At 42.5% G+C, this 27,762-nt stretch overlaps 1 protein-coding gene across 2 annotated transcripts in view; it reads left to right on the forward strand.

Moving 5' to 3' along the window:
• The window catches only part of ANXA10 (annexin A10), a 343,058-nt gene that overhangs the window by 278,313 nt on the left and 36,983 nt on the right, over positions 1 to 27,762 (forward strand). For both annotated transcript variants that reach the window (XM_078677668.1, XM_078677669.1), the window contains one exon: positions 23,031 to 23,153. In XM_078677668.1, coding sequence (XP_078533794.1) covers positions 23,031 to 23,153 — 123 coding nt within the window. The remainder of the gene's footprint in view (positions 1 to 23,030; positions 23,154 to 27,762) is intronic.

A 27,762-nucleotide genomic window follows, 5' to 3' on the forward strand; every position in this document is an offset into this window, starting at 1 on the left:
TTTGAGGAACAAACATTTTTCTCTGTTTAGTGTAAGGTAGCCAGCAGACATTGATGATTTTCCTCACCTGTGGATGAATAAACCTGAATATTGTTGCTATTGTTCAGGGCCTTGGGAGTGTCTTCTCATATGGTGTTTTTGAACACTTCGGCTGCTGATTATATTCTGAAGTTTAGTCTTTCATATATACTAAGAGAGGAGTTGAGAAGGTCGTATGTACCGACTCTCTGGATCCAACAACACTTGCTGGTGCCCCGCTTTCAGACCTAATTTTAAGAAACACTGGGCCCATTTAGGTTGTCTATGATGTTGTCTAGGGTTAGGGTTTTTTGCCGTTCTCTTTTGATTGCCTTGTTAGTGAGGCACATGTCAATGCAGAGTCTGATGGCTCCAGGCTGTTTGGGTTTCCCATAATGACCATGGGTGACACATATGGAGTAGGACCAGATAGCCTCTCAATTATATCCATATCTTCCAGCTCTTTCAACTCTTGATAAACAAGGGGCCATCGGTGAAAAGGCACGATCCATTGCCAGAGTGCTGTAGGGTTGACTATTTTGTCAACATGTCAGTTGATTGGGTCCCTCTTGAAACATCCAAGACCTTAAAATAGGCAGGGAAACTGCTTTAGAATGTTTTCCACTTGTAGGTGGTGTATGGAGCACGCGAAGAACACTAGCACTAGGTCTTTCATGGTATAACACCATAATAGAGACCCTTCACCCTCTGTTGTGATGTAGAATTTGGTCGGGTCATCTCTTTTTCCGTGTTATATGATCATGCCGATCAAGCCTGCCAGCTGCAGAGTTTAAGTCGATTTTACTGGTCAAGACTCATAACATTCACTGATGCACCAGTATCACTTAAAGCCTTGACTGTCATGCCAAAAGAGTTCTGTTTCTGACACATAATTCAGAGGTGATATATACCCTGTGTAACGAATTTTGTTGTGCGCCCTGCATCGTAAAATGCAATGCAGCGCGTGCTACGAGATTCGTTTTATTTATTTAATTGTTTACTTATCTCCAATCATCCATATTCTGGTGTTAACTATTCCCCACCCTGCCGCTCCCCCGCCCTGCCTTTCCACCCCACAGAACTCCCTCCACAGGCCGCTCCTAGATCCCACCCAGCATGTGGAAATCATTTGCCTTTTTCTGTTTGTTACACCCATGCCTTTCATTGTGTTTACAAGCAGGAAAAAAGTGTTGGATGCCCCGCTTTAATCATGTTATTGTTATTTCAACATTCCTATAAGGCGGAACACTGGCAAAGGGGTTAAAATGGTAGAGTTGGACGAGTCGTCGGATTTCAGGTGGTTCCCCTGAACTAAATGAGACAGGGAAACATGAAGTGGGCAATTAGGACACCATATTTTAATTATTTTTTTACTGATTTCAGGTAGTATTTATACAAAAATATATCAAATAATCATACGTTTATATGTGATAACTTCTGGACAATCTTTCTTAATTAAATATGAGTATAAAATAAATACATGAAATAACTAATTCATGTAAAGCATCAGCATGGGTAGCTAACTTTCTGATGGTTCAGAAAATAAGATTGCCCCACCAAGTATTTCAAGCTCATTGCCACTTTTCTTTTTATCAGCAATTACAGTGCTTTATCAGCCTTTAAATAAAATGAATGTCCCATTTTGCAAAACATTTTCAGCACACAATTTCTCAAGGCAAATCCGTATTCAAATTTTAAGTCGTTTCTTGTAGTTTCTTTGCTTCTTGTCTTTTCTCTTGATTGCTTTACCAATGATCCATGAACAACACATGAGTAAGTCCGCTCATCGCCAAAATAATGTTGTGTCCTACACCAGATGACACAGGTAGCCATGTTAATTTTCCAAGTCTTCTTTATTAGATCCATGTCAAAGTGATAACAATCTTAACTCCAGCCAGCTCTGGTCAAGTACCAGCCCCACCAGGAGCAGCCTGCCTAGCTGCTCAGCCCATATCTAACTGCCAACTCTCATCCACTCAGGCACCTAGGCATTCCCTGCATCATAGTCACACCAACATTCCGTAACCAACACACACTCTGGCTGAGCAGCTAGGAGGACCTAGGCTGGTTTACATGTAAATACAATATATAGGATATAACAGAATAATTTTTTTAATCCAATTAATACATTTATGAGATTATCCTCTTTCCAGCTTTGTGTTATTTAAAAGCCTGCAATTAATAATGCTCTAGATTGTAATTTTCTATCATTGTTTTAAGTCAACTCACTTACAGGAGCCTAGCCCAGCATACTAGCCTATGTACAGTATTTAATGGAGACTGATATGACTTTGGACATAAATCTAAAGCTATACTCTTTGTGCTTTTCCTAGCTAGGCCAGGCCCCTACCATAGGCATCCAGTATCGTATGTTATTGTTACAGCACCTGCGACAATTATGTGAGATTATACTACTGAATCTCTGCAAACATGCAGATGCACTACAGCATTCAATCTGAGTAAAATTGTATGCATCTTAAATTGGCACCACTAAGACATTTAAAAGACATTTAAAAGTGAACTTGCAGATTCTCGATCATGTAGTTGTGAGATAACCAATCCGTTTTCAGGTAGCCTAATCTGGTACGTATTTTGGCCAAAATGTAAAGCAAATTTGGAAACTCTATACCATTGTCAATTACCAGATGATTTTCTCTTCTTTGAAATGTTTTTGGTGTAGGTTTGGCAGGATCTGATATATAATAGGTAGCTAGGGACGGGTTTTAGTGTTCAGGAAGAATGGCACACAAGCAGTATTAACGTAATGTATGGGTAGTATGGCTTAATGAAATGGTGCACCAGGAAGGGGACACACTCACAAACCCCTTAATCTGTATAGAAAACTACACAATTCGTGATAAGAATGGAACCTGCGCACACATACATAGTGATTGATTCAATGATCACAGTTCTTCTAGGAAACAAATAATACAGACCAGGCGGTGGAATTGTTGTACTTGATCTTGTCTGTTTTTAATCAAGCGGATGGTATAATTTGTACAGACAGCCAGCCGACACGTGTTTCGTTGTGGAAAACAGTGTTCAACAACTCTTCAGGGCTCTATGGCTGGATTCAAAAACTTTGTTTGGGCCTTCCTCCGGTGATAATTCCAACCCGGCGGGGTATCCAAAAGGACTTCAAGCGTAGGAAGTATTGAAGGTAAGTATACCAGCTATATGGTGGCAGTTTAAATTAAGGACGCCGAGTATTCCAAACGACTAGGGTAATATGCAAGATCTGTAAATCCGACGTAAAATCACGATATCAATATAGCAGGAAACAACCGGTAGAGTCCCGGTGTAGCACGGTTACGTGCCCTCCTGAACGAACTGCCTCTTACTGATAAGTGGCTTTCCCCTCGGCGTCCTCTTCACAGTCTGTGAAGAGGACGCCGAGGGGAAAGCCACTTACATCCGCTTGATTAAAAACAGACAAGATCAAGTACAACGATTCCACCGCCTGGACTGTATTATTTGTTTCCTAGAAGAACTGTGATCATTGAATCAATCACTATATATGTGTGCACAAGTTCCATTCTTATCAGGATCTGATATATCCTTCCCTGAAAGAAAGCACAGGAAGTTAATACATTGGCATTGTGAATGAAATATTAGATTTGAATATCATTGAATACGTTTACCCAAGTCCACCATTGTATCTAATAGTAAAAATTGTTTAATCGATCCCCTATCATCTTTTTCATACATTGGTATAGACCTTTCATCTACCAGGAGACTTAGATCGTGGCATTCTTTTAAACATATCTGTGCATGTTTTAAAGGAATTACATATGAGGTCAAAAACGCTGTTTTCCTTTCAATTCATCCATTAAAATCTTATGTCTTACATTTTTCTGATTATGCTGGAGTTTGAGAAAGCAATGAAGTTAAAATTTAAGTCTCCCAGTATTAAAAGCAGCAATGCATTCTATAAATGTTGCAAATTGAATCCCAATGAAAACTGGGAGAAACATTCTGCTGAATCAGCTTCTTAAAAACATATAGGGCCTCATTACAATGCGGTTTAGACCTCAACCAACAGCTTGTCGTTTGCAGTCCGAACCACATCTACTGCTGCAGTTCAACCAATGCATTAGCATGCGTGCCGTCAGAGGCAGCAGTTGGAGGGACCGACCAAAGCCTTCTGACGGGTCAGTCAGTCGGAAGCTCCTCATAATCCCTTAAGGCGGGCGTTTCTGCCGTCGGGATTATGATGTTGGTTTTCGACAGCCTTTTAATGTCGGGCTTTCCGACATGGAAAGGCTTTCAGAAAACGATATTGGGGGCCCTGCATCCCCCCTGCACCTTAGCATCTGGGGGGGCACCTATGATGGCTTCCTGAAAATCCCTGCAACATGAGGCAGAGACCGTTAGGTGTCTGCCACATGGTGTAGGTATTTGCACAAACTCCCATTTCTCAATGGGAGCTTGTGCTGCGAGCAGTTTCCACCTGCTGCACAAGCTCTCATAGAGAAATGGGGGTTGGCAACCGCACCATGTGCGATCGCAGCGTAATCAGGTGTTCGGAACCGTCGACCTATGGTCAGGAAGTTCCTTCACCTAAATGGTGTCGATCAGAGGCAACTCCGACTGACATCGTAATCAGGGCCTTAATGTTTGTGACTGCAAGCCCACACTTCACTGTATATGTACATACATGTTTACGGCTGCAGTGTGATTTCTTATTGAACCAAACAAAACTATTGATTTGACTTGCTATTTTTGGTAAAATATTGACCCTGTAAATAACGAGGTAAGTAGAAAATAAGAAAAGAAATTCAAGAATGGAAATTTTAAAAGGGGATATTTCCATGTGACAGTGAAAGGGATATGATTCTAACTATCAATTAACATAGTTGATTTTCTAAACAATCATAGAAAGTGATGCCCAAATAATTATAAATGACCTTCTGTTATTAAGATGCATACATACTTTTAAAGGTAACTGGCATAGGATACTTGAAAAGTTTCTGGAAGAACAGTAACTGTAGTATTAAAAAGTGGAACCTCTGTCTTACTTGAATGTATTCAATAAAACCCACAAATCAGTATAGGCGATTAAGTCCAAAGCCTTTTTTATATCATCCCCCTTCGCTCATAGGAACTTAACTATTTAGATGGCTGATTTGGAGTTTGGGAATGGAATTGGCTCTGTCGGGATGTAGGAAATCTTTGACGGATGGTACTGTCAGCCATGACAACCAACCGTCAAACTTTTAAAATGTTTATTGTTTTTCAAAAACAAACTCCGAGACTGAAATTTATATATTTTTTTAATGACTTCCATGGTGTGGTGGTCATTTTTATTTTTTCCTGTCTGTCACCACCAGATTCTTCCTCGTTGTGACAAACGCGAAAATAAGGCTATACACTCTTCACTTCAGAAAGGATGGACGGCAGCCGCAGCCCGCGGAGGGAGTTCCGTGGGGTAGACAGGCAGGGTGGGGGAAGGGCGGGGTGGTAAACACCGAAATATGGATGATTGCAGGTAAGTAAACAATTAAATTACGAAAACGAATTTCGTAGCGTGCCCTGCATAGCATTTTGCGATGCAGGGCGTGCAACGAAATTCGTTTATTTAATTTAATTGTTTACTTACCTGCAATCATCCATATTTCGGTGTTTACCACCCTGCCCCTCCCCCATCCTGCCTGTCTGCCTCACGGAACTCCCTTCATGGGCCGCGGCTGGTGGACGGTAAAATGCCTTTCTTCTGACGACCCTATTCATTCGCGCCTTCAGAGGAAGCATTCCATTGACATAGCCAATGAGGGTTTCATCAATGGAATTCATATGGTCTGACCATTTTGAAACGAGGCAAGCTGACCAACGGTTTGATGGACAAATGTGACGGAGTACACGTGTATTGTATTGTATTGCGATTTATATAGCGCACGTATCACCCGAAGGCATCAAGGCGCTTGCTTTGGGAACCCGTCCTGGCTTTTCCCTGTGAGATAACCCCTACTGGGTATCCCCAGGGTGAAAGCCAGGCATCCCGCCGCGGGTGGGCCGCCGTAGTGGAGATTAAGCAACTATTGCCCAGAGTTGCAGCGTAGGACCCCATGATTAGAATAGGCAACGAGGCGAGAATTATCGAGTCCGTGGACATTTTGGGCTCAGTACCCTGCCGCGTCGGGAATTGAACCCTGGTCCCGGGCCAGACCTCTGCATCAGGGTCTGCCGCTCTAATCAGTGAGCCACACTCCTCCACGGTCCGTCAAACTTTAAATCAGGCCTATAGTCAACATACAATTTTAATTTAGAAATCCCATTAATTGGTGTCACTAACATATTCAAATTGCTTTTGCCAATGTCTTCTTAAACATATCGAAAAGAATGGGGGGAGAGTGGGCACCCATTCTATGTATCCCTAGTAACTGAATAATCCATGGATTTATTTTAACAGAAGCTAGCGACCCCGAAAACAGTGACCTTGTTAGCCTTAAGAGGTGGGAAGCCGGCCCAATCCTATTCAGAAGAGACAATACCATCCAATGAGGACAAAAACTTTATTTGCATCCAACAATAAAACAAATGTGTACAGCATACAGTGAATATATCCATAGCTTCAATTAAATAATGTGGGTTAGTTTGAATATTTCGCTTACGAATGAACTCATTTTTATCTACAGGGACCACTTCAGAAATGTATGGCATCAGTCTATTGGTTATTAATTTAACAAAGATTGTATAACTGTTATTCTAGTGTGGTAAGGCTATACGTATTCGTCTGCCGCAGTTTCCCTGACCTACCCAATTTAAATCAGAGAGATGCTGCGGCCCATTAAAAGGTGATAAAAAAAGGTTTTAGCAGTGAAACTAGCTGTTTTGCAAATGCTTTAAAGAACTCATCTGGAAAATAAAAACGTTCTCTGCATGAATTTTGTTAAATCCTGCGCCTCTGCCCACTTCTCAAGAAACCTATATGACAAGTCCTTGCCGAAAAGGAATAGTACCATGACTCGCAAATAGGGTAGACTGTCCCCCAAAGGTTTTAAAAACCCGCCTCCCTCCACCTCCCACAAAGTAAATTTACTAAATAAAGTGTTATCTCGTTTGCTACATTGTGAATCACAAGCACATTTCAGAGGCGTCACTAAAAAGATATTGAACCACCCAAAGTGAATGAAGTAAATGAGGTGGTATCTAGACTTCTACAATGCGAATCACGTGCACATCTCATAGTACAATCAATTAAGGCAGCTTTAGCTATTCCTGTTCGTGGGTCCGTTAAGAAAAACATGATTAAAGCCCAGTTCAGTCGCGCTGACCCAGGCACACGCCTCGTAAAGGAGGTGCTGGATTGGTGTGTGCCTGGTGATGTGCTATAATGTTAATTGCATCAATACAAACTGAACAATGTCCACATTCATGCCAAACGAATTTTTGTTAATGCTAGAATTTTCTACAGCGTTCATTTCTTTTATTAAATTATAAAAAGAAAAGCTGTATTTAAAAGGAGTCTGCTATGATCTGCAATTGTATTGTTGCCAAGCTTAGAAGGCTTACTCGGATGGTAAATATGACTTGTTTCTTGGATTTCCTAGAAAGGAGTTGTAGGTAACACCATGCAATGTGTTAGTTACAAAGTATGCCTGTCTAGGAGAAAATAGTTATTCTTTTTATAACAATCCCTTTCAATTAGTCCGCGTGTTGCTGCCTGCTATGTGATCAAAGTGCAATTTTCTTGTCATTTTGGTGCAACGGTTAGTCTACAGCCTATCAATAATGCAGCAGATTTTCCAACCTAGAAAGAGAATTTAATAATTTGCTGTATGAGAAGCACTCAGTGTTATGGATGTGGAAAGCTAATTCACTCCTATAGTTGCCTGTATATTAAAATACATTCTAAATGTATCTTTTCAAGGTTTAAACCTAATTGTAGTATAGATTGTCACCAAAACATAGCTTACAAAATGACAGAGTTGCCAGATAACTGAGAATTATCTCAAGCTGAGAAACAGAAACACTGTGCAAAAGTCTAAAAAAAATGCAGAATTGGAACATACAATAAACCTGATAAAAAGGCTAAGACTTCCGGGAATTCTCCCAGTCAAACAACCATAAACGCTAGACTTCCATGCAGGAAAATGCAGATTTTGGACAGATGAAAACACTTTTAGCCCAACAGTGGCAAAATGGGATGGAATTTGTTTGCGAAAAATAAAAATTGGGAAGCAAGGAGCAAATGGCCATATGTAGGGCAGTGTGCTATCAGCCTGATTCATCAAGCTGATTTGCGCTCGCAAAGGGCCAGATTCTGAGAATCTGGCCCTTTGCGAGTGCGATTTTTGCATTTGGGATTCATCATCCCAAATGCAAAAATCACTATTACCGAAATCGCATATTTGCGAGGAATTGGATTTAAGGAATCTCTAATAGAGATTCCTTAAATGCAATTCATCAACCAATTAGAAATAGCGAAATCGCAATATTTGGTCTCAATTTACCACCAAGTCTGACCTGGTGGTAAATTGCGAAAATAGTGTAAAAAGCACTTTAGTGCATTTTTTTCTTTTGCATGTTACACACACACATGTCCTTTGGACATGTGTGTGCGCAACACCTGTTCAAATGTGCATTTAAGGGGTGCTTCAGGGTGTCCTTTGGACACCCCTGGCACCCTTAAAATCGCTATCTTATTTGCGAGTAGCAAATTGCTACTCGCAAATAAGGGATACTCCCCATTCATTCCTATGGGCCTTTTGGCCCATAGGAATGAATGGGGAGTTATTCCTTATTTGCGAGTAGCAAATTACTCGCAAATAAGGAATGTGTAGGAATCGCTATTTATTTAGCAATTCCTACATGAATACCGTTTTGCGAGTCCTCAATAGCGATTCGCTATGAATCGCTATTAGGGGCTCGCAAAACGGCCCGTTGATGAATCAGGCTGATAGTAGCACACAAAAACCCACATGCAAAATAAGGAATCGCAAAATTTGCGATTCCTTATTTTACAACTGCATTTAAGGAATCGCAAATTGCGATTCATTAAATGCAATGTAGGAAGCCCCCAAGTTGTGCGAATTTTGGCTTAACCCCTCCCATGCTGGTGACGGAACCACTCCGTCACCAGCCACGGACGCGCTGTGCTGCCTGCGCGGCGCGGATTCCGCGCCTTTGCTGGACGTTCCATTGAGCGGGCGGGGCCGTGACGGAACCGCTCCGTCATAAGCATAGCGCACCCGAGGCTCGTGACGGAGCGGTTCCGTCACAAGCATGGGAGCGCCGCGCGGCCGCCCCACCCCCCTAGCGCTGCGGCGGAATTGCCGCCGCAGCGAAGGGGTTAAGGAATCGCAAAATACCACCAACTTCAGGTTGGTGGTAATTTGCGATTTCTTTGAAAAGAGCACTCTTTGGCATTTTTCAAAGTGCTATGTGGGTCACATACATGTCATTAGGGCATGTATGTTGGCCACATGTGCACACCTGTTAATTTCAGGGGTGCAAAAGGGTGTCTTATTGACACCCTTGCAATCCTGAAAGTGCATTCTCAATTTGTGATTGTCTAATTGAGAATCGCAAATTGAGAATGTCTTCCCATTCATTCCTATGGGCCTTCTAGCCCATAGGAATGAAAGAGAAGGTATTCCTTATTTGCGAATCTCAATTTGTGATTCGCAAATAAGGAATAAGTGGGATTCGCCCAAAAATGTGCTAATCCTACCTACATTTCATTTTGCGATTGTCTAATTGCGATTCCCAAAAAAATCGCAATTTGAGAATCGCAAAACAAAAATTACCTACATATGGCCCAAAGTCGGTACATGGAAGTTTCAGAGAGATTCATTGTTAAATATTCACTTGAAAGAATGGAGGATAGTATTGAGAGTGTAGAAGGGGGCACCTTAAAGCTCCAGAAGGAACAGTGATTGGGCAATTCAAACGAAGAAAGTCACCAACAAAAAATGGAACTGGAACAGAAAAGGTAAAAGAGAACCAGTAGTAATCAGAAAGCAGGGGTAGGATCTCATGGGTCACAGTAACATAACATGTGTATTTGTAAACCGCACGTTCACCCTAACGGGGTCTCTTAGCGCAAAATAACAGATGTTTATTGTTACCCAACTCAATGGTACTCATTTTAGCGCAGAATAACAGATGTTTGTTGTTACCCAACTCAATGGTACTCCTTTTATCGAACTCGGATGGATGAAAGGCTGAGTGGACCCGCCAGGATTTTAACCTGTGACAATGAGGTCGAACACAGGCCGCCACAGTGGATGCATTATTCCACTGAGCCACCAGACCCAGCAGTATGCAAAGTCTGAGCTCAGCTTCATAGTCTTCTGGAATATATCTGAAAGCCAGGTCCATCACAGGGACCTGATTGGCTGGTTCAGACTCTTACATGGGAAATCTGTCTTTATAATGCATTTCAGGCCAGCAAGAGTTGGATTCAGAATAAGCATGAAATAGAATGAAAAGCATCTTGCTGGAACCCACCTAGGTTTTCTTCCAGCAATAAACAGGCAACTATCCAAATTCTCTTTCCATCCTCTGATGTATTATTGTTGGAGGGCGGGCATCTAGTGAATGAACGTTGCCAACTCTGGGGCCACACAAATAGGCATGGGACTTTAAAGAGCAACGTAATAGGAGAGCAAGATTAAACACAACAGGTAAGAGAATGAACTTTTAAAGTGTGAAGGAAAGGATAAGGGAGAGGAGATATGAATAATATCTTCACTGATTCAAATATATTGGGTTGTCTGTAGCTCTGTCTGCTGCCCATGGTCATCACACCCGTACAACCCAGGCTGTCATCATGCTATCTTTTAGCTACATGTCCTGGGGCACAAAGTTTGTTGGATTGGGATTGAAAATCGGCCGGGCACGTAAAAGAAAATCGTCCCACATTTGCATAATCACTCCTAAAATCACTGCTTGGCGTAATCTTATATAAAAAAACTTTGGGGGGGGAGGGGTAAACAAATGCACGCGTTAGTTTTCAGTGGTGAAACAAGTTAGGCCACTTCTACTCAGTATGTGCGCACATTAATGGGCCGGCCCAGCGAGACAATGGGAGTGACACCTCTGCCTGTTGCTAAACTGAGGTAATGAGCGCCCATCTGCCTTGAGAAAGGCCACTCAGACACCTAATGGGCCGATGGCGGTATTCGAACAATAGAGACAGCGTCCAAATGCTTCCCCAGACTGCTAAAAAAAGCAGCCCACAGCAGAACTCGGACACCGGCCCCTTGGGCATTCCCTGAAGGCCCCCGTTACCAATCCGACGCTGGCACAAACCAATATTTCTACTTCTCATGTTGGGAGATGACACCCAAGGCAAGGGTAGTAGGAGCTTGCTCAAGCCAACACTGTTACTGTAGCTGCCTATCAATCTGTCCCAAAAGCTCTATCTAACACACAGAAGCAGTGATGAGGTAGTTAAAGGAGACTGGAAGATGACAGGAAGATGTCCACAGAGTACACCAAGAAGACGTTTTGGTGCTCGCAAAACCCCATTTGCAAACACACATGTACAACTAGCTTAAAGTTAGCAGGCACACTTGTCCAGCATGTCAGCTTGAAATCTGCATTTGAAAATAACTAAGAAAGTGTAAACAGACATGTATGTGGGGCTGGACAAAAACAATGAGGACTCTCCTCAACGATGACTATGGCATATGGCGGTGATGATGCCCTTGTCCACAGTATGTTTGGGCAACTGCAGAACAGGTCACCCGGATCAATGCAGGTATGCTGGCTGGCAAGGTAGCACTCAGGTGGATGTTGTAAATTCAAGTAGTTCACATCATGAATCATGCAGGGAGGCTGAGTGACTCCTCATAGCTTAGGTCAAAGCTGGACACACTCTCAATCACAAGTGTGTTTCTTCGGGGCATTGGCACATAAGGAATACGGCTGAGCTTCTCTTCCCTTACAATCTCTCCTCCTGCAGAGCCAGGCACTCTCGATCCTTTTATGAGCAGACAGGCAGTCTGTAGGCATTAGGCAGACCCTCAGCTCTCCAGCAAGTGTGCAAACTTCAGTTAAAGTTCCTTTCACAGTGGAAGCATGGCTGTCATAAAGACACCATCCCTTGATTACAGCAGCTCTTTGAGTACTCTGCGGCACTCTCCCTTCCTTGGTCAAGAAGAACATGTATATGGAGCAATGGGGGATGGTTTAACCCCAGGTTTATACTCGTATTGCATGCAGGGGAGGTTGATCTGCTGTCTAAAACCCCGGAACTGTTTCTGGTCTTTTGAGCCCCAATGTACCCCAATATAGGCCTAGGTAGTTGCACGACCTTTTACCTGCATTAGTCCTACCTTGCTCGACATAACGGCTCAGGCAATTACCTTTTACTTTGTTAGGTACCGAATAAATGTTGTGTGTTTTCTTCGAAAACTAGCATTATTTATTATGCTTGAGGATTCTTAGTATCACAGTAGGATTACCATCTTCTGTATAATACCTCTGTACAAAAGTCACCACTATCGTCATCCTTGGACGACAGGCCCACAGTACCATGACACATCTAGGTAGAACCCCGGAGGGTACCTTTCAGGTACATAAGTACCACATCTTCGCTGGGCAAACCAGAGGAGAAGCTTTCATGCTGACATGAGATGCTGAAGTCCCTGCACACAGACACTCCAGCACACAGTGGTCTGACGGTATACACCCGTTACAACGGATCTTTTACTCCGCAGACCCATTACAACGCGACCATTACTCCGCATACCATTACAACGCATTGCGCTGGGGGGCGCTCTAGGATAGGGAATAAGTATAATTTACTATCCAACACCTTCCCTAGGGTCCACGGGGACTGGAGTTAGAATAGTAAATTATACTTACCACTATCCAGCGCCCCAAGGCGCTATGCGTTGTAACGGTATGCGGAGTAAAAGTCGCGTTGTAATGGTCTGCGGAGTAAAAGTATGCGTTATAACGTCATACATCCTGGTCTGACATCCCTTGCAGGGTGTGCAACTTGAGACCAAGACGGGGTCCTTCATTCTTTCCCATCAGGTAAAGGGGCTGGCTCTTTCCTAGGGGAATCTTGGCTTCACACCTACATACATGCTAGGTACACTTAGGTACAGTTAGCTAGTGCTAGATTCTTAGGAGTACGTATTATTACTGCCATGTATCTATATGCCTGCATATATTCACTGTTTTAGCACCATGGTAGAATTCTACCTTTGTTTACTCTGCTGGTGCTTGTAATCGTATATATCTGTTTCTGTCTAATGGTTGTTGCAGCACACGTATTTTATACTAGAATGACGCTGTTTCAATAAATGCTTATTGAAAGTGTCCCCACCGTTTATTCTATGTATCTCTCTTAGAACAAGTGAGCACGAATGACTGAGCGAAAAGTAGTGTACTGGTTGCATGATCCCTGAGGAGTCAGGGTTGTCATGTTCGATAGTTGCCAGAAACTATTCACTCCTTGGTAAGGTTGTGGGGCTTATAGTGGCACAGTGAGCTGGCTGGTCTACAGACCACCATATCCTTTGGGGGGTGTGGAATCAGTCTGGACACCAATCCCTTAGTCTATGTTGTCTAAATGCCCAGATCCTATATAGATTTGTAGAAACTACACGACGACGGTGGTTCCTTTCAAATTACATTTTCTAGTTGCAACCCAGATACAACCTTTGGTAAGGTGATGCCTCTTAGAGCATGTAAAGAAGATGTTGGCTCCAACCAGGAGTATCCCAAAACAGGGGCACAATGAAGTGGTAAGACTCTGCACCTGGCTGTCATCAGCCTTCCTGAAGTAGCAATCAAGGAGAGACAAAAGTGCAGACCCTGCCTAGAAACATACCCACTTTAATCAACAGAATCTACTGACTCCGTCCCCACTGCCCTACCATCCACCAAATGACAGTGCCAGGCTGGACTAATCAGCAAGCCCCTGCTGAATAATGCAGTTTCTTAGGGTATGCCTGTCTTAATCTTCCCACACCAGTGTTTTGGTCTGCTCGCTTCAGCTCCAGAAATGCAGCCAATACTCCTCCACTGGCTGTGTAAGATGCCTTCCGTCCTCCATTGTGTGCCATGTCAAATCAAAGGCAATCCAAAATGGATCCCATTGCTGCCAGCAATTAGACTACAACCACAAAAATGAGCCTTTCTACCACCCATGCCATACACATACACACTCAACATGCACATGGGATGTCAGTGGAATGGTCTCAGTGTCACAACTAAGCGGTACTTTTAATGAGTGGGGTGAATAGGCCTCTTTCCTCCTTAAATAAATAAAAATCTGCTTTGTATTACCAATCCATGAAAATATTAGTATGCTTCTCCAGCACTTCATGTCAGCATCCCAGGACACGGAGAGGGGTCACATGTCAATATAGAGGGCAAGATTGGCGCACCAGTCTCAAAACAGGTTCTGGACCTTTGAATTACCATGTATAGGCCTAGACCTCAGAGCGCACACTCAATTAGCATGTCAACAGGGCCAACAAAAAGCCAGGATGCCAGCCTCACATGGAGTCATGCGCTCCACCGAGTGTTGGTTTGCCCCAGGATGTGTTAGCGGCCCTGTGATGAAGCAATCTACTCCTCCTCTACTATCTTTATTTTCCACATTCCCAGTCCTCTACTAGAGTAGCTGGTTATCTGTTGGAGGACTAAGTCAGCGAAGTAGGTGGAATAGCCCCCATAGCTGACATGCTTAAGGTCCACCCATCTGTAAATCAGGAGGGCATGACTGCAATTGTGACAGAGTACCCTTTCCACCAAACTCTAAATCAGCCCCTAAGTCACTGCCCGAAGCAAGAAGGGGTCTCAGAATCATTTTCCTGAGCTACGGTTCCTGGTTATCCTCATGTTCAGCCTTAATCACCACTATTTTCATATCTTCCCCTGATGCAGATGTTTGTTCCCTTTGCATGGCCTATACACGGGGATTGATAGATACACTGGGAGACATCACTACAGTAGGTGGGTTGTTTGTGAAGGCATGCAAGACATTATGCCTGAAATCAAGAAGGTCACGAGGTTATGATCAATTAATGTATCTCGGAGATGTCAGCTGCACCTACTTACTCCCAAGGGCCTTGCACAGCGATGTAATTGGCTGCCCACATTAGGGCTACGCGCAGGGCCTAGCCGGTAAATGGGTCTGTGAAATAGGTCACAATTGACCCCAAGGTCTGTGTCTCACTGTATTGGAAACCAGAATTATATATAGATGAATACAACAATATAAGTTATAGCTGAACAACATAATTAATCAAAATATAACACAAAGAAACAAACGTGTTAGGTTGCAACAACTAAAGGTATAGAAATCTCCTAAATTGTGATAGCGATATTGATAGCATAATGACATACATGTGTGTATTGTAGTGTTGTGTTTAATGGGTAATTGTCCTGCCACATTAGGAAGTACTGGTGTCCCAATTTTACCAACCTATTCACTAATCATGACTATATCAGAGGAAGGAGGAAGAAATGTGATGACTGCATAACAGTGGAGTGTTGGGGTAAGGATGGAGTCACAAGATTGGTTGTAACATAACGTTTAGGGTAGAAAAGGGGATTTGGTTACTTGGCGTTACATTAGGGTGATCTCCAGCAGGCAGCCATATTGCAGTCGAGTGCATTGTGGGAAGGACAGAGTCCTCAAGGGGGTTAAGACAGAGAAGAGATCCAGGTGCACCTTCAGTAACAGGTTTAAAGTTATGTGGTTTGGGTCATATTTTTTGTATATGCCTATTCCCTTTCAATTGGAGGTCTCCACCTAGGTGATGGAGGGTAAACAGACATAATATCGACTCCAAAATATCGACTGGACATAATATCGAGTCCAAAATATAGACTGGACAAAATATCGACTGGACAGAATATAGACATCAAAAATATCGTTTTTAAGGTAAGTAATGTAATATCGAATGTTAAAATCATAGATAGTTAAAATATCGAAGTATATAATATAGGTAATTAAAAATATCTATTTTTTAATAGTATCTAATTTTTAATAATGTTTTTTATGTTATTATATGTGTGAAAATTGTGTATTTATGTTATAATTAATTTTAAAAAATGAAATTTGTTTTTTTATTTATTGCGTAATTAAATTCTGTAGCGGGTTGTGGGTTTATAGGGGAATAGGCTGGGAAGTAATTTAATTATAATTAATTAAATATGTAAATTTATTTATTGGTATTATTTTTTAATTAATTATTAATTAATTTATATTTGTTAAATAATTAAATTTTAATTGGCAATTAATTTTAATTAATTGAATAATTGCAAATTATGTTAATTTTACTAATTTATTTTCCGTAGCGGGTTGTGGGTTTATAGGGGAATTGGGTGGGAAGTAATTTAAATAAAATTAATTAAATATGTTAAAAAATTTATTGGTATATTTTTAGAATTAATTGTTAATTAAAAATGTATGGGTAATTAATTAAATTTTAATTGGCAATTATTTGTATTTAATTGATTAATTGCTAATTATGTTAATTTTACTCATTTATTTTCAGTAGCGGGTTCAGGGTTTATAGGGTGGGAAGTAATTTATTTATAATTAATTAAATAATTCAATTTATTTAATTGTATTTAACTAGAAAAAATAGATAAATAAGTTTTAATTGTTAATTACATAAATTTTAATTTGTAATTAATTTGGATTACTAGGTAAGAAATAATAATAATTAATTTTAATTTATAATTTTAATTGATTAATTGTTATATTAAAATAAATTGGTAATTACTTTAAAATAATTTGTAATAGATATTAATTTATATTTTTTTGAAATAATATATGAAGTATTTAATTTCCCTACTGTTGCACACTCTGGAGTGGGAAAAGTAATTTTTACCCCTACGCTATCTAACGGTTTCCCTACTGTTGCACTCTTTGGAGTGGGAATAGTAATTTTTACCCCTACGCTATCCAATGCTTTCCCTACTGTTGCACTCTTTGGAGTGGGAATAGTAATTTTAACCCCTACGCTATCCAACGCTTTCCCTACTGTTGCACCCACTGGAGTGGAAATAGTCATTTTTACCCCTACGCTATCCAACGCTTTCCCTACTGTTGCACCCACTGGAGTGGGAATAGTAATTGTTACCCCTACGCTATCCAACGCTTTCCCTACTGTTGCACTCACTGGAGTGGGAATAGTAATTTTTACCCCTACGCTATCCAACGCTTTCCCTACTGTTGCACCCACTGGAGTGGGAATAGTAATTTTTACCTCTACGCTATCCAACGCTTTCCCTACTGTTGCACTCACTGGAGTAGGAATAGTAATTTTAACCCCTACGCTATCCAATGCTTTCCCTACTGTTGCACCCACTGGAGTGGGAATAGTAATTTTTACCTCTACGCTATCCAACGCTTTCCCTACTGTTGCACCCACTGGAGTGGGAATAGTAATTTTTACCCCTACGCTATCCAACGTTTTCCCTACTGTTGCACCCACTGGAGTGGGAATAGTAATTTTTACCTCTACGCTATCCAACGCTTTCCCTACTGTTGCACTCACTGGAGTGGGAATAGTAATTTTTACCCCTACGCTATCCAACGCTTTCCCTACTGTTGCACCCACTGGAGTGGGAATAGTAATTTTTACCTCTACGCTATCCAACGCTTTCCCTACTGTTGCACTCACTGGAGTAGGAATAGTAATTTTAACCCCTACGCTATCCAATGCTTTCCCTACTGTTGCACCCACTGGAGTGGAAATAGTAATTTTTACCTCTACGCTATCCAACGCTTTCCCTACTGTTGCACCCACTGGAGTGGGAATAGTAATTTTTACCCCTACGCTATCCAACGTTTTCCCTACTGTTGCACCCACTGGAGTGGGAATAGTAATTTTTACCTCTACGCTATCCAAACCTTTCCCTACTGTTGCACACACTGGAGTGGGAATAGTAATTTTTACCTCTACGCTATCCAACGCTTTCCCTACTGTTGCACCCACTGGAGTGGGAATAGTAATTATAACTCTACGCTATCCAACGCTTTCCCTACTGTTGCACCCACTGGAGTGGGAATAGTAATTTTTACCCCTACTCTATCCAACGCTTTCCCTACTGTTGCCCTTACTGGAGTGGGAATAGTAATTATTACCCCTACGCTATCCAACGCTTTCCCTACTGTTGCACTCTTTGGAGTGGGAATAGTAATTTTTACCCCTACGCTATCCAACGCTTTCCCTAGTGTTGCATTCACTGGAGTGGGAATTGTAATTTTTACCCCTACGCTATCCAACGCTTTCCCTACTGTTGCACTCTCTGGAGTGGGAATAGTAATGTTTACACTTACGCTATCCTACGGTAATAATATTGATTATTATTTAATTATATTATGTTACTATATATATATATGTTTTAACAAATATGATTGTAAAACATTTTTTTCTAACTTTTAATAATTATTTAAATATTATAAGGTAATTTAATTATTTTTAAGTATATTTTAGTAATTAATTTTTAATATTAATTTAATTTAACACTGTTTTTAATAAAGTCGATATTTTAATTAACTATATTTTTGTAAACGATATTTTTTAGTCAATATTTTTGTACTTACCTGTTTGTAGATCCAAACTCGATATTCTGTCAGTCGATATTTTGTCAACGATATTTTTTCAACTCGATATTATGTCCCTCGATATTTTTTCAGTGATCCGTGATGGAGGGGTCCATTTTTGTGGCAGAGGTCTTCATCTCCATTTCCACCTCGACAGCAGACATGGCCACCACACAGGCGGAACATAAAATATGGTTGTAAAGTTAATAATTATCATCATAGGAGCCTCTTCCTTCTCATTGAAAGGATAAAGATACCTAGATGTTAATCTCCACTTGAAAATGGTGAATACCAGAACAACTGAATTACATCTAGGTGTAGTTATAAATATACATGTGAGTAAATAAACATATGTACATTAACCTGTGTGCATTGGGAAAACAACCATTACAATGTGGCTGTTTCCCTGCATATACTTAAGCATGCATGTGTTAGAACGCATGCGCTGTTACCACGCACAGCCTTTACCATGCATGCCTTTACAACGTATTACGTTGTAAAGCTATGTGTGGACAGGTATGTGTGTGGCAAGGGAGGTCTATTGGCATCGTTAAATGTAACTGACTCTTCTGCTTCCCCTCTACAACGTGCATAGCGTCTCAGAAGAGCTGACATCGTGGAGAGGTAAGGAGGATTTTAAATTAATTTGTTTAAATGTATTTATTTTAATACAAATAAATATAATGTTTTTAAGTTTAAATGTATTTAAGCTTATTTTCAAGAGGCGGGAGTTGCACGGGGTCTCTTTTTAGGACTTAGGGCAGGGGAGGGGTAGTTTTTAGAAGGGCTGGGTGTGGGGGTAGGGTCTGCTTCTAGGGCTCAGGGGAGGGATAGTTTGAAGCAGGGCTGGGGGCTAAGGTGGGGAAGTCGCAGAGGGATCCGTTTCTAGGGTTCAGGAGAGGGGTATTTGATAGAAGGGTTTGGGGCCGGAGGGCTGGGGGGGGTTTGTGCAGGGGTACAAGAGAGGGGTACTTTTAAAACAAAGCATGGAAGGGGAGCGCAAGGGACCAGTTTTAGGACTTGGGGCAGGGAAAACCTTTACCACGAAAACGCCCTTAACAGGCATGCGTTTACAACTAAATTGGTTGGACAGATATGCGTGGTAAAGGCAAATTCGTGGTAAAGGTTATGCGTGGTGAGGGCATTCATGTTGTAATGCATGCGTGGTAAAGGCATGCATTGCCTAGGAATGCCTTCTAAGGACATACAACCATGTATTGGGCCTGATGAAAAGTGCCACTAAAGTCAGAGCTAAGGAAATGCAGGGAAAAAGTCCTATGGAAGGCTGATGTTTTGGAATTTGCACACCAACATTCAAGGGTGACAGTGACACTGATAGAGCGCGCAGGTCACCCGACTTATAATTTTACCATATACGTATTGGGCCCATACAATTTCAATTTACCATATTCATAAATCGGGTAACCTAACACTCTACTATCAGCAACCCTTGTTCCTTCCTATTTTATTTCCAGTGTACCCGACTTACCATTCCACTGCTACGGGTACCTAATGACCACAATGGATCAGGGAGCTAGCTGTAAAAGAAAGGCAGACACCAAAATACTCTATTTTCTCAATTTTCACTCATATAATAATCTCAAACTCTGGAAGTTTTAAAACCTTTATCTAAAATTCATCGTTTTCAGAAAGCATAAGGTTTACAGCCAATAAACTGTCAATAACTACAATTATAAAGAGCACGTATCCATATAAGAAATAAATCGGGCCAACCATTTAGAATTCTAAAGGAAGGTAAAAAACAGGGAACATGCTAGTAAGACATTTTCAGGAGTTTAGACTAGTCATGGAGTGACTAAAGGACGGGGTAAAATAAGGAACATTCTAGAATGTACCCCTTCAAAAGTGACACAATATGAGAATTTAGTCAGTCTATGGAGACTCGAAAAGTAACATGTAACTATAGGGAGGGTAAAAGTGGAACACGCTAATATTTCAGAGCAGATTACTTTATTTTGCTAAAGGAGGGTAAAGAAAAGGAACATCTATATATCATTTGTATGCAGGAATGTACTTAAAGGATAGGGAAAAATTGGAACATGCTAATATAACAACTATAAGGTATGACTTTTTCATTTGTCGGTGCAAAGAAAGCATGGAAAATCAATATTCAAGAGTATGTCTTTATTAAAGCAAAGAAAAGAGTGAAAGATGCAGAATAGATTTCCCAGCACTATATTTACCTAGAATGGTGTGAAGACCAACCCTGGCCATGGGTCAGTTAAGGACAGGGGAAACCCCAAGGAAAGGACAGTCGCCAGTAGGCCAGCAGGTGCAGAATGGGCACCCCATGACAGGACAGGTAAACCAGATTAGGATCAGGACAGGACCATCAAGGAAAGACCAGCACCCGCAGTTCGGTAGCAACGCCTGCGCTACACCCTCTCTGCAGATATCAGTCAGAACCCCGATTGGGTTATCGAATTCTCCAGCAAAGTGCTCCGCCAGCACTTAAGGTTTTAAAAACCCCGCTTGGGTCTGTGGAAATTACGGACAGAGTGCTCCGCAGCTCTCTGTATCAGTCACCTATTGAGTGCGTTGGGTCAGTGACAGGTCAGCTATTCGGACAAGTCGGACAATTTCTCTAGCTAAACCTAGGCTAGTTATACTGTTTTCGGGTCAGTGTACCACCCCCCCAAATGTTGCAAGTGTAAGAATCCCCAATTTCGACTGGTCCTCAAGTAGGACAGGTCAACACACCAACCAGGGCAAACTTCTACAAGTCCCAATTTGCATCTTTTGGGACCGCCTATTGAATTTGGGGTTCCCAGGGTATGTGCTCTTCTCCTGACAATGAACAGTACAATTTAGTATACAAATGTTTCCATTGCGGTACAGTTCAGATTCGTCCTGCTAGGTCGCGGGTCACTGCTCATGAGCATCTTGACTGTGGCTGCCAGCTGGCTGAGTTCCACTGGTACAAGGTTTTCTTCCCTCTGCCAGGATGACATGCTCAGTAGGGACTTCTAAGATGAGGTTTTGAATCCCTCCCAGGCCCAAGGGTTATGATACATGAAAAGTAAAGAAAAACAATTTAGAACATAGAAATAAATGAATACACTGTATACCAGGAATCCCTATATGACTCCCCATACTTCTTACTATTTCATGACATTAAAATTAGTGCAAACGAACGGAAATGCAGAAAGCGATAGTGCAAGCTTCGGCATGTGAGAACACACAGTAGCCATCTTAAATCGAGTGCGCAAGCACAAAGATTCCCACCAGAACTGCGAGTACGTCGCGTCATGTGGTTGTGACCAACGCATGCGCAGAAGAAAACCCCGCCAAGCAGCGGCCATTTTAGTGGCAAGTGTATTAGGGTTAATAAACACATAGGCAAGCATCACTAGGATACCCAAAATGTCAGAATAAATGGGAAATTAGTAAGACAAACATGTTGGTTATATTCTATTAGGGTTATGCGAGGTTCTTGAATACAAGCAAGACGCTTTACGTGCGAATTCTTGCTCCATCAACACCTGAGAGAGCAGAGGTAGAGAGCTGCATGAAAGGTAAAGCATATAACATTGCACTAAGAACCACCATGGTAACCAGGGGCGGCTCCTCCTCTAGGGTGGAAGAGCGTCGCCCCAACTGCTTTCTTACAGTGCGCGAAAGCCAAAACATAAAAAGGCAATAACTTAAAGTTATTACCATTTTAAGTTTGTTTTGCGCATTGCTGACGGGCGTGCGGGTGGGCCGGCTGCCCTGCTCTTTGAGCAGGGCAGGGGAGGAGTGGTTTGGCCACACTTGAGTGCCTAAAGACTGTTGATCGGCCCTCTCAGTTCGCCCAAACGAGTCATGCGCACTCCGCCCTGTCCACCCTATTAGCCCCTGGCTGGGCGGTGTCCTGATCAATTACAATTCTGCTTGCAATTTTGTGATTGGCTTAGGGGAGGGAGCATGGCTGCCTGCTTCCTGCTCCTGTCAGAGGCAGGAGAGCAGGAGCAGAGAAGACGCAGGACCCAGCAGAAAGGTAAGTTTCATTTTTATTTTTTATTCCTCTCGGTTCCCCCCTCCCCCCCGAGAATGCCCCACGAGCCCTCGCACCGCCTCGGCACGCGCGAGCAATGCCGGCTGCTACTGATGGTAACGTGACACTAAATTAAAAATTCAGAGAGTTGATATCCATTCTGTTAATTAATGATGATTTAGCAGTGGTGAATGCTGCTCTAAACTGATTTTTTTAAGAACTCGTTTTACTTAAAATTAATTGATCGGTAATCGTTATTTAATTTGAAGTGTATAGTTTATTTGAGGATGCCAAAATATTTTACAATGTTTTATTGCGTATTTTCACTGCTTTCAAATGACGAATAAAATGTGATGCTTAGTACTACAATGAAAGGTCTGTATCGGCTTAAGGGGACTATCTCCTAACATTGTGTCAATGACATTTTGTTTGTTGTCTCAGACTTTCAATTTCAATTGACATGTCAATGTTCTACTCGTGCAGGACTTCGGTTTTCACAACAAGACAGTCATAAGGATCCTGATATCCCGAAGTGAAATAGATCTGATGACTATAAGAAAACGCTACGAAGAGAGATACGGCAAGTCTCTTTTTCATGACATTAAGGTAACTCGGTTTTCGTCTGACATTTTACTTGGGTTGGGATATCTTCCTTTGAATGACAGAGTTGGAATTAATTAGAAACTGCCTTTATATCATGAGACTACTTTGAGATATCAATATGAGTAGCTGAATCTAATATTTGTGTTTTGGTCTCTGTATATTTTGCATAGCCTCTTTCCTCTCCTTGTTGCACGAGTTTGGAGTGAAAATCCCCAACAAAGGCATGTCTGGTGGAATGCAGTGTTATGTTTCCAGTTTCCAAGCCCAAGTTTTAGGTTTGGACAACAGCCTTAGTTCTGTTGGCTAAACACAATATCCAATATAGATGTAGTAGGCCTTCATTAAGAGTGGCACATTAATTCCAATGTGCCCAATAATGGTACATATACCATCGAAATTATAAATTGTAATGTTTCATACAGAGTTCGGCTGCTGAATTATCTGTGCAAAACAGTAGGAAGGAATCAGCACAGAAACATGGTATCCTGCATGTTAGCCCCCAAAACCAACACAAGGAGATGATGAACAGAGCGCTGAAACTTTTCTGACACTCACCCCCAGTCACGGATATGGGTTGAATCCAACATCATTCTTTAGCTCACTTTGACACCTCAGTTCAGACCCAGCTATATGTAAATAAGTCTTGACCCTGTGACTCATGGGAACAGTCCAGCCCGAACTGCCAAGCCAGGTCTTCCCTGAACCAGAAACAAGCACCCTGGGACTGGCTTCTGGGTAACACCCTTCATCAGCCAAGCTAGCTTGAATCCAGTGGCAAAGTGAGCAAGGGACCCATGTCTGGGCATACCCTGCCAACCTAGGGTGAACAAAGCAAACACAAGGCGATGATGGACGGAGCGCTGGAACTTTTCAGACACCCCCCAGTCATAAATCTGGGTTGAATCCATCATCATTCTTTAGCTCACTTTGCCACCTCCGTTCAGACCCAGCTATATGCAAATCAGTCTTGACCCTGTGCCTCATGGGAACATGAAAAGAGAATTTGTCATTACAATTCCAAAGTCACCAAACACAAACAGTTTCTGTTCCCATTTGGAAGTTAGAGCTTATTAAATGTAATAATGTAACTCCAATGTTACAATGTTATGCTATGGGACAGGTAGGTCTTGCAATAGTGAAAAACACATTTAAGAGTGTTTCACTATCAGGACATGTAAAACTTAAAAGTACATGTACAACTTTTCAAAATATATTGCATACTGACCCGTGGGCTTAAAGCCTACCAATGGGGTGACTTATATGTATTAAAAAAGAAGGTTTGGGCCGGGCAAAGGTTTTATTTAGCCAGGTGGAAATGGCAGTTCAAAACTGCACAGACAGGCTGCAATGGCAGGCCAGAGACATGTTTATGGGGCTACTTAAGTGGGTGGCACAATAAGTGTTGCAGGGCCACTTGTAGCATTTAATGTACAGGCCCTGGGTAGATGTAGTACCACTTTACTAGGGACTTATAAGTCAATTAAATATGCCAACTGGAAACATGCCAATTTTACCAGGTTTTAAGGCGTGAGCACACATACTTTAGCACTGGTAAAGTGCACAGAGTCCCAATGCCAACAAAAATGGTATCAGGGGAGCTACTGACTTTTGCCGCTTGTCGGGTCCTTGCTAAGCTCACCGCTACGGACACTGTTTCTGCCTTGCTTGGGCTGCTTTGCCTTGGGACCTCTTGCCTTCCTGGACCACCGGGCTTGGATTAACATCAGCAGGGTGACTGGTCCCCCCCGCTGCCACCTACCAATCGCGGCCGCCGAGCTACAGCCACCACAATCCCTCCAAGCCCCGCCCACCAACATCACCGCGAGCGCCCGGAGGTGCACAAAAACACCTACGCTCCACTACAGGAACGGGAGCTACTGACTTTTGCCGCTTGTCGGGTCCTTGCTAAGCTCACCGCTACGGACACTGTTTCTGCCTTGCTTGGGCTGCTTTGCCTTGGGACCTCTCGCCTTCCTGGACCACCGGACTTGGATTAACATCAGCAGGGTGACTGGTCCCCCCCCCGTCGCCGCCTATCAATCGCGGCCGCCGAGCGGGGGGGACTACAGCCACCACAATCCCTCCAAGCCCCGCCCACCAACATCACCGCGAGCGCCCGGAGGCGCACAAAAACACCTACGCTCCTTCCGCGTCGCGGGACGCGAGCGGGATGCCGGACGAAGCCCGGGCAAAGGGCGGGCCCTCTGTAGCCCTCAGAGGCCAGAGGAGGCCGGGCTGGGCGTGTACTCTGACACCCCGGCCAGGGCAGCTTGTGCTAAATTCTAGTAAGTTGACACACATCATTGTCAGGTTATAAGCATTCTAGAAACACCCTCTGTCCTCCTCATTGGTTGCCATTACGCTTATGCTCACGCTTTGTGTTTCAATTCCCCCCCTGGCACCATGGCCTCGAGTTTTATTAAAGGAACATCTACGCTGGCAGGAGGAGCAAATAAAGGAACACTAGACAATTATTTCATTAGGACCTCTCTGGAGAATGAAAGGGAAAGCATACTTGCTGAGCGACGGGCTGAGCGACGTCGCTCAGTTGAGTTTATGAAAAATAATCGCTCTTCCTTGGGCCCGTCACAGCAAGTTACCTCTCCACTCACGAGTCCTCACATTGAAAATGAGGACAGTGACATATCTAGTAATGACAGCATCCCAATGCTCCTCCGAGACACAATTTCCATACCCGATATGACTAACGAACTGCATATAAATGTTTCACCTTCCCTTAGTAACTCGATACCAGAGATTGAAGTATTAGATGAGTCAACCTCACAAGTTGTAGAGGTTATAAAAAAAAGGCAAAAAAATCAAAGCCACCTCGAGTACAAGGTCCACCACCAAGAAAAAGGAGAAAGAGGGGGAGTGAACCACAGAAAAATGTGACTAGTGACATCGACTTTGGTAAATCCTCTAAAGCCCCACCTTCCAATGCAGCCACAACACTAGGCTCAGTTACCTTACCACATTGTCCACTACAAGAAACAGCAAGTACCGAATTAATAGGAAGTATGGAACATCTAATTAGATCCCTTATATTGCCGTTAATAGAGAGATTAAAAAGAATAGAGCATTGGCTGGGGACTCTAGAGCAGCCAATTGGTACAAATACAGGGCTAATCAAGGACTTGGCGAAGCCCGTATTGGCGCCCCCAGCCCCTGTACCATCTACAAACCCTATTGGCCAACAGGAAGCAAAAACAAATAAGCCAACATACTCAAAATCCCTGAGGCCAATATCTCCCACATTATCACAGCAATCGGTACAAAATATTGATAGAGAGGCACAGGTAGGAGAGAAACCACTACACCCAGGAAATGCACGAAACAATAAGGGCAGTAAAAGCCCTGTTAGGGTAATGAAGACGAAGGGGCATCAGGTCAGAGAGCCAACTGATAGCACCTACAAAATAAACCCACCCTCCAAATTAAAATCTAAAATTGTAAACTCGGATAGAGTCAGCCCTCTTGAGAAAAATAGCAACAAAGTCCACCATCACATAGATCTACCCCCAGAGTCAGCCCCTTTTGTGATTGTCCTCACGGGGGTTCCTGAACTCACAGAAGGCAAGAGGGAAGGCAATCTAGATCTAAAGAATAAGGTAGTCTATTGGCTTATAAACAACAGGCCACTGCCCCCTCACCTAGATGGAGAGATAGTGAACGTGAGAAGGTTGACTTGGGTGGGACAGCGGCCTAAAGATCTACCTGGGGATGTGGTTGTTATTAATTTCAGAGACCACAGGGTGGTTACCCATATCACTGATTGGTACGAGGCCCGGGGAACTAACGGCATCTCAACGAGAGATCTGAGTTATTTCTACCCTCAGCCACTGGTCTCTTCTTGGCGCGGCGGAAAAACATTCAATAACTCCCTACACCGTGCCCGCGTGCCTTCTTTATTTAACATAAACCCAATTATTAGGAGACCTACGTGGCACAATCCGAGTTCCGCTAACAGGCCAACCAGGTCTTGGGAGGGAAACGTAGACCGTGTTCCGATTTCCGCATATGCACCGTTCTGGCAAATTCCTTTAAACAACAGATATAACATTTTGTCGGGCCTTGAAGATTTGGATTGACAGGCAAAACACTCTGTGGGCAAGGGTACATTTATTCCAATAAAGACGCTAACTACAGAGCACTATGACGTTCCTCGGGTAGAGACGCTGGTTAACATCATTAAAACTGCGGATCAATCTAACCTAAATCCATATGCATTAGTTATGTCGAATGACGGCCCGGTTGCGGAGCCCTCAGAAGAACTAGGCTTCTGTAACCGGAAGATTCCCCCTAGTGAAATATCCCCAATGCTAACTGCTACTCAGGTTACACCTGATTGTACTTTCCCAATAAGTACAAATATAAACTCTAGCGATGACTCCCGTTTAAAGAACACTGGTGAGATACTCCATACCCTGCTCTCTTGGAACGTAGCTGGGTTAGCCAATAAGGTCTCCCTGCAAACTTGGCTAGATGTTGTCAAGAAACATAGTATAATATGTTTACAAGAAACATGGTTGATGGAGGAACAGCATATTAGTGGATATCAAACATTGCATTCACCTGCTCTTCCTAGCATCCAGGGTCGAAACAAAGGAGG

Source organism: Lissotriton helveticus, chromosome 2_1 (genome assembly GCF_964261635.1).
Source record: "Lissotriton helveticus chromosome 2_1, aLisHel1.1, whole genome shotgun sequence".
In the NCBI taxonomy this organism is placed as follows: domain Eukaryota; kingdom Metazoa; phylum Chordata; class Amphibia; order Caudata; family Salamandridae; genus Lissotriton; species Lissotriton helveticus.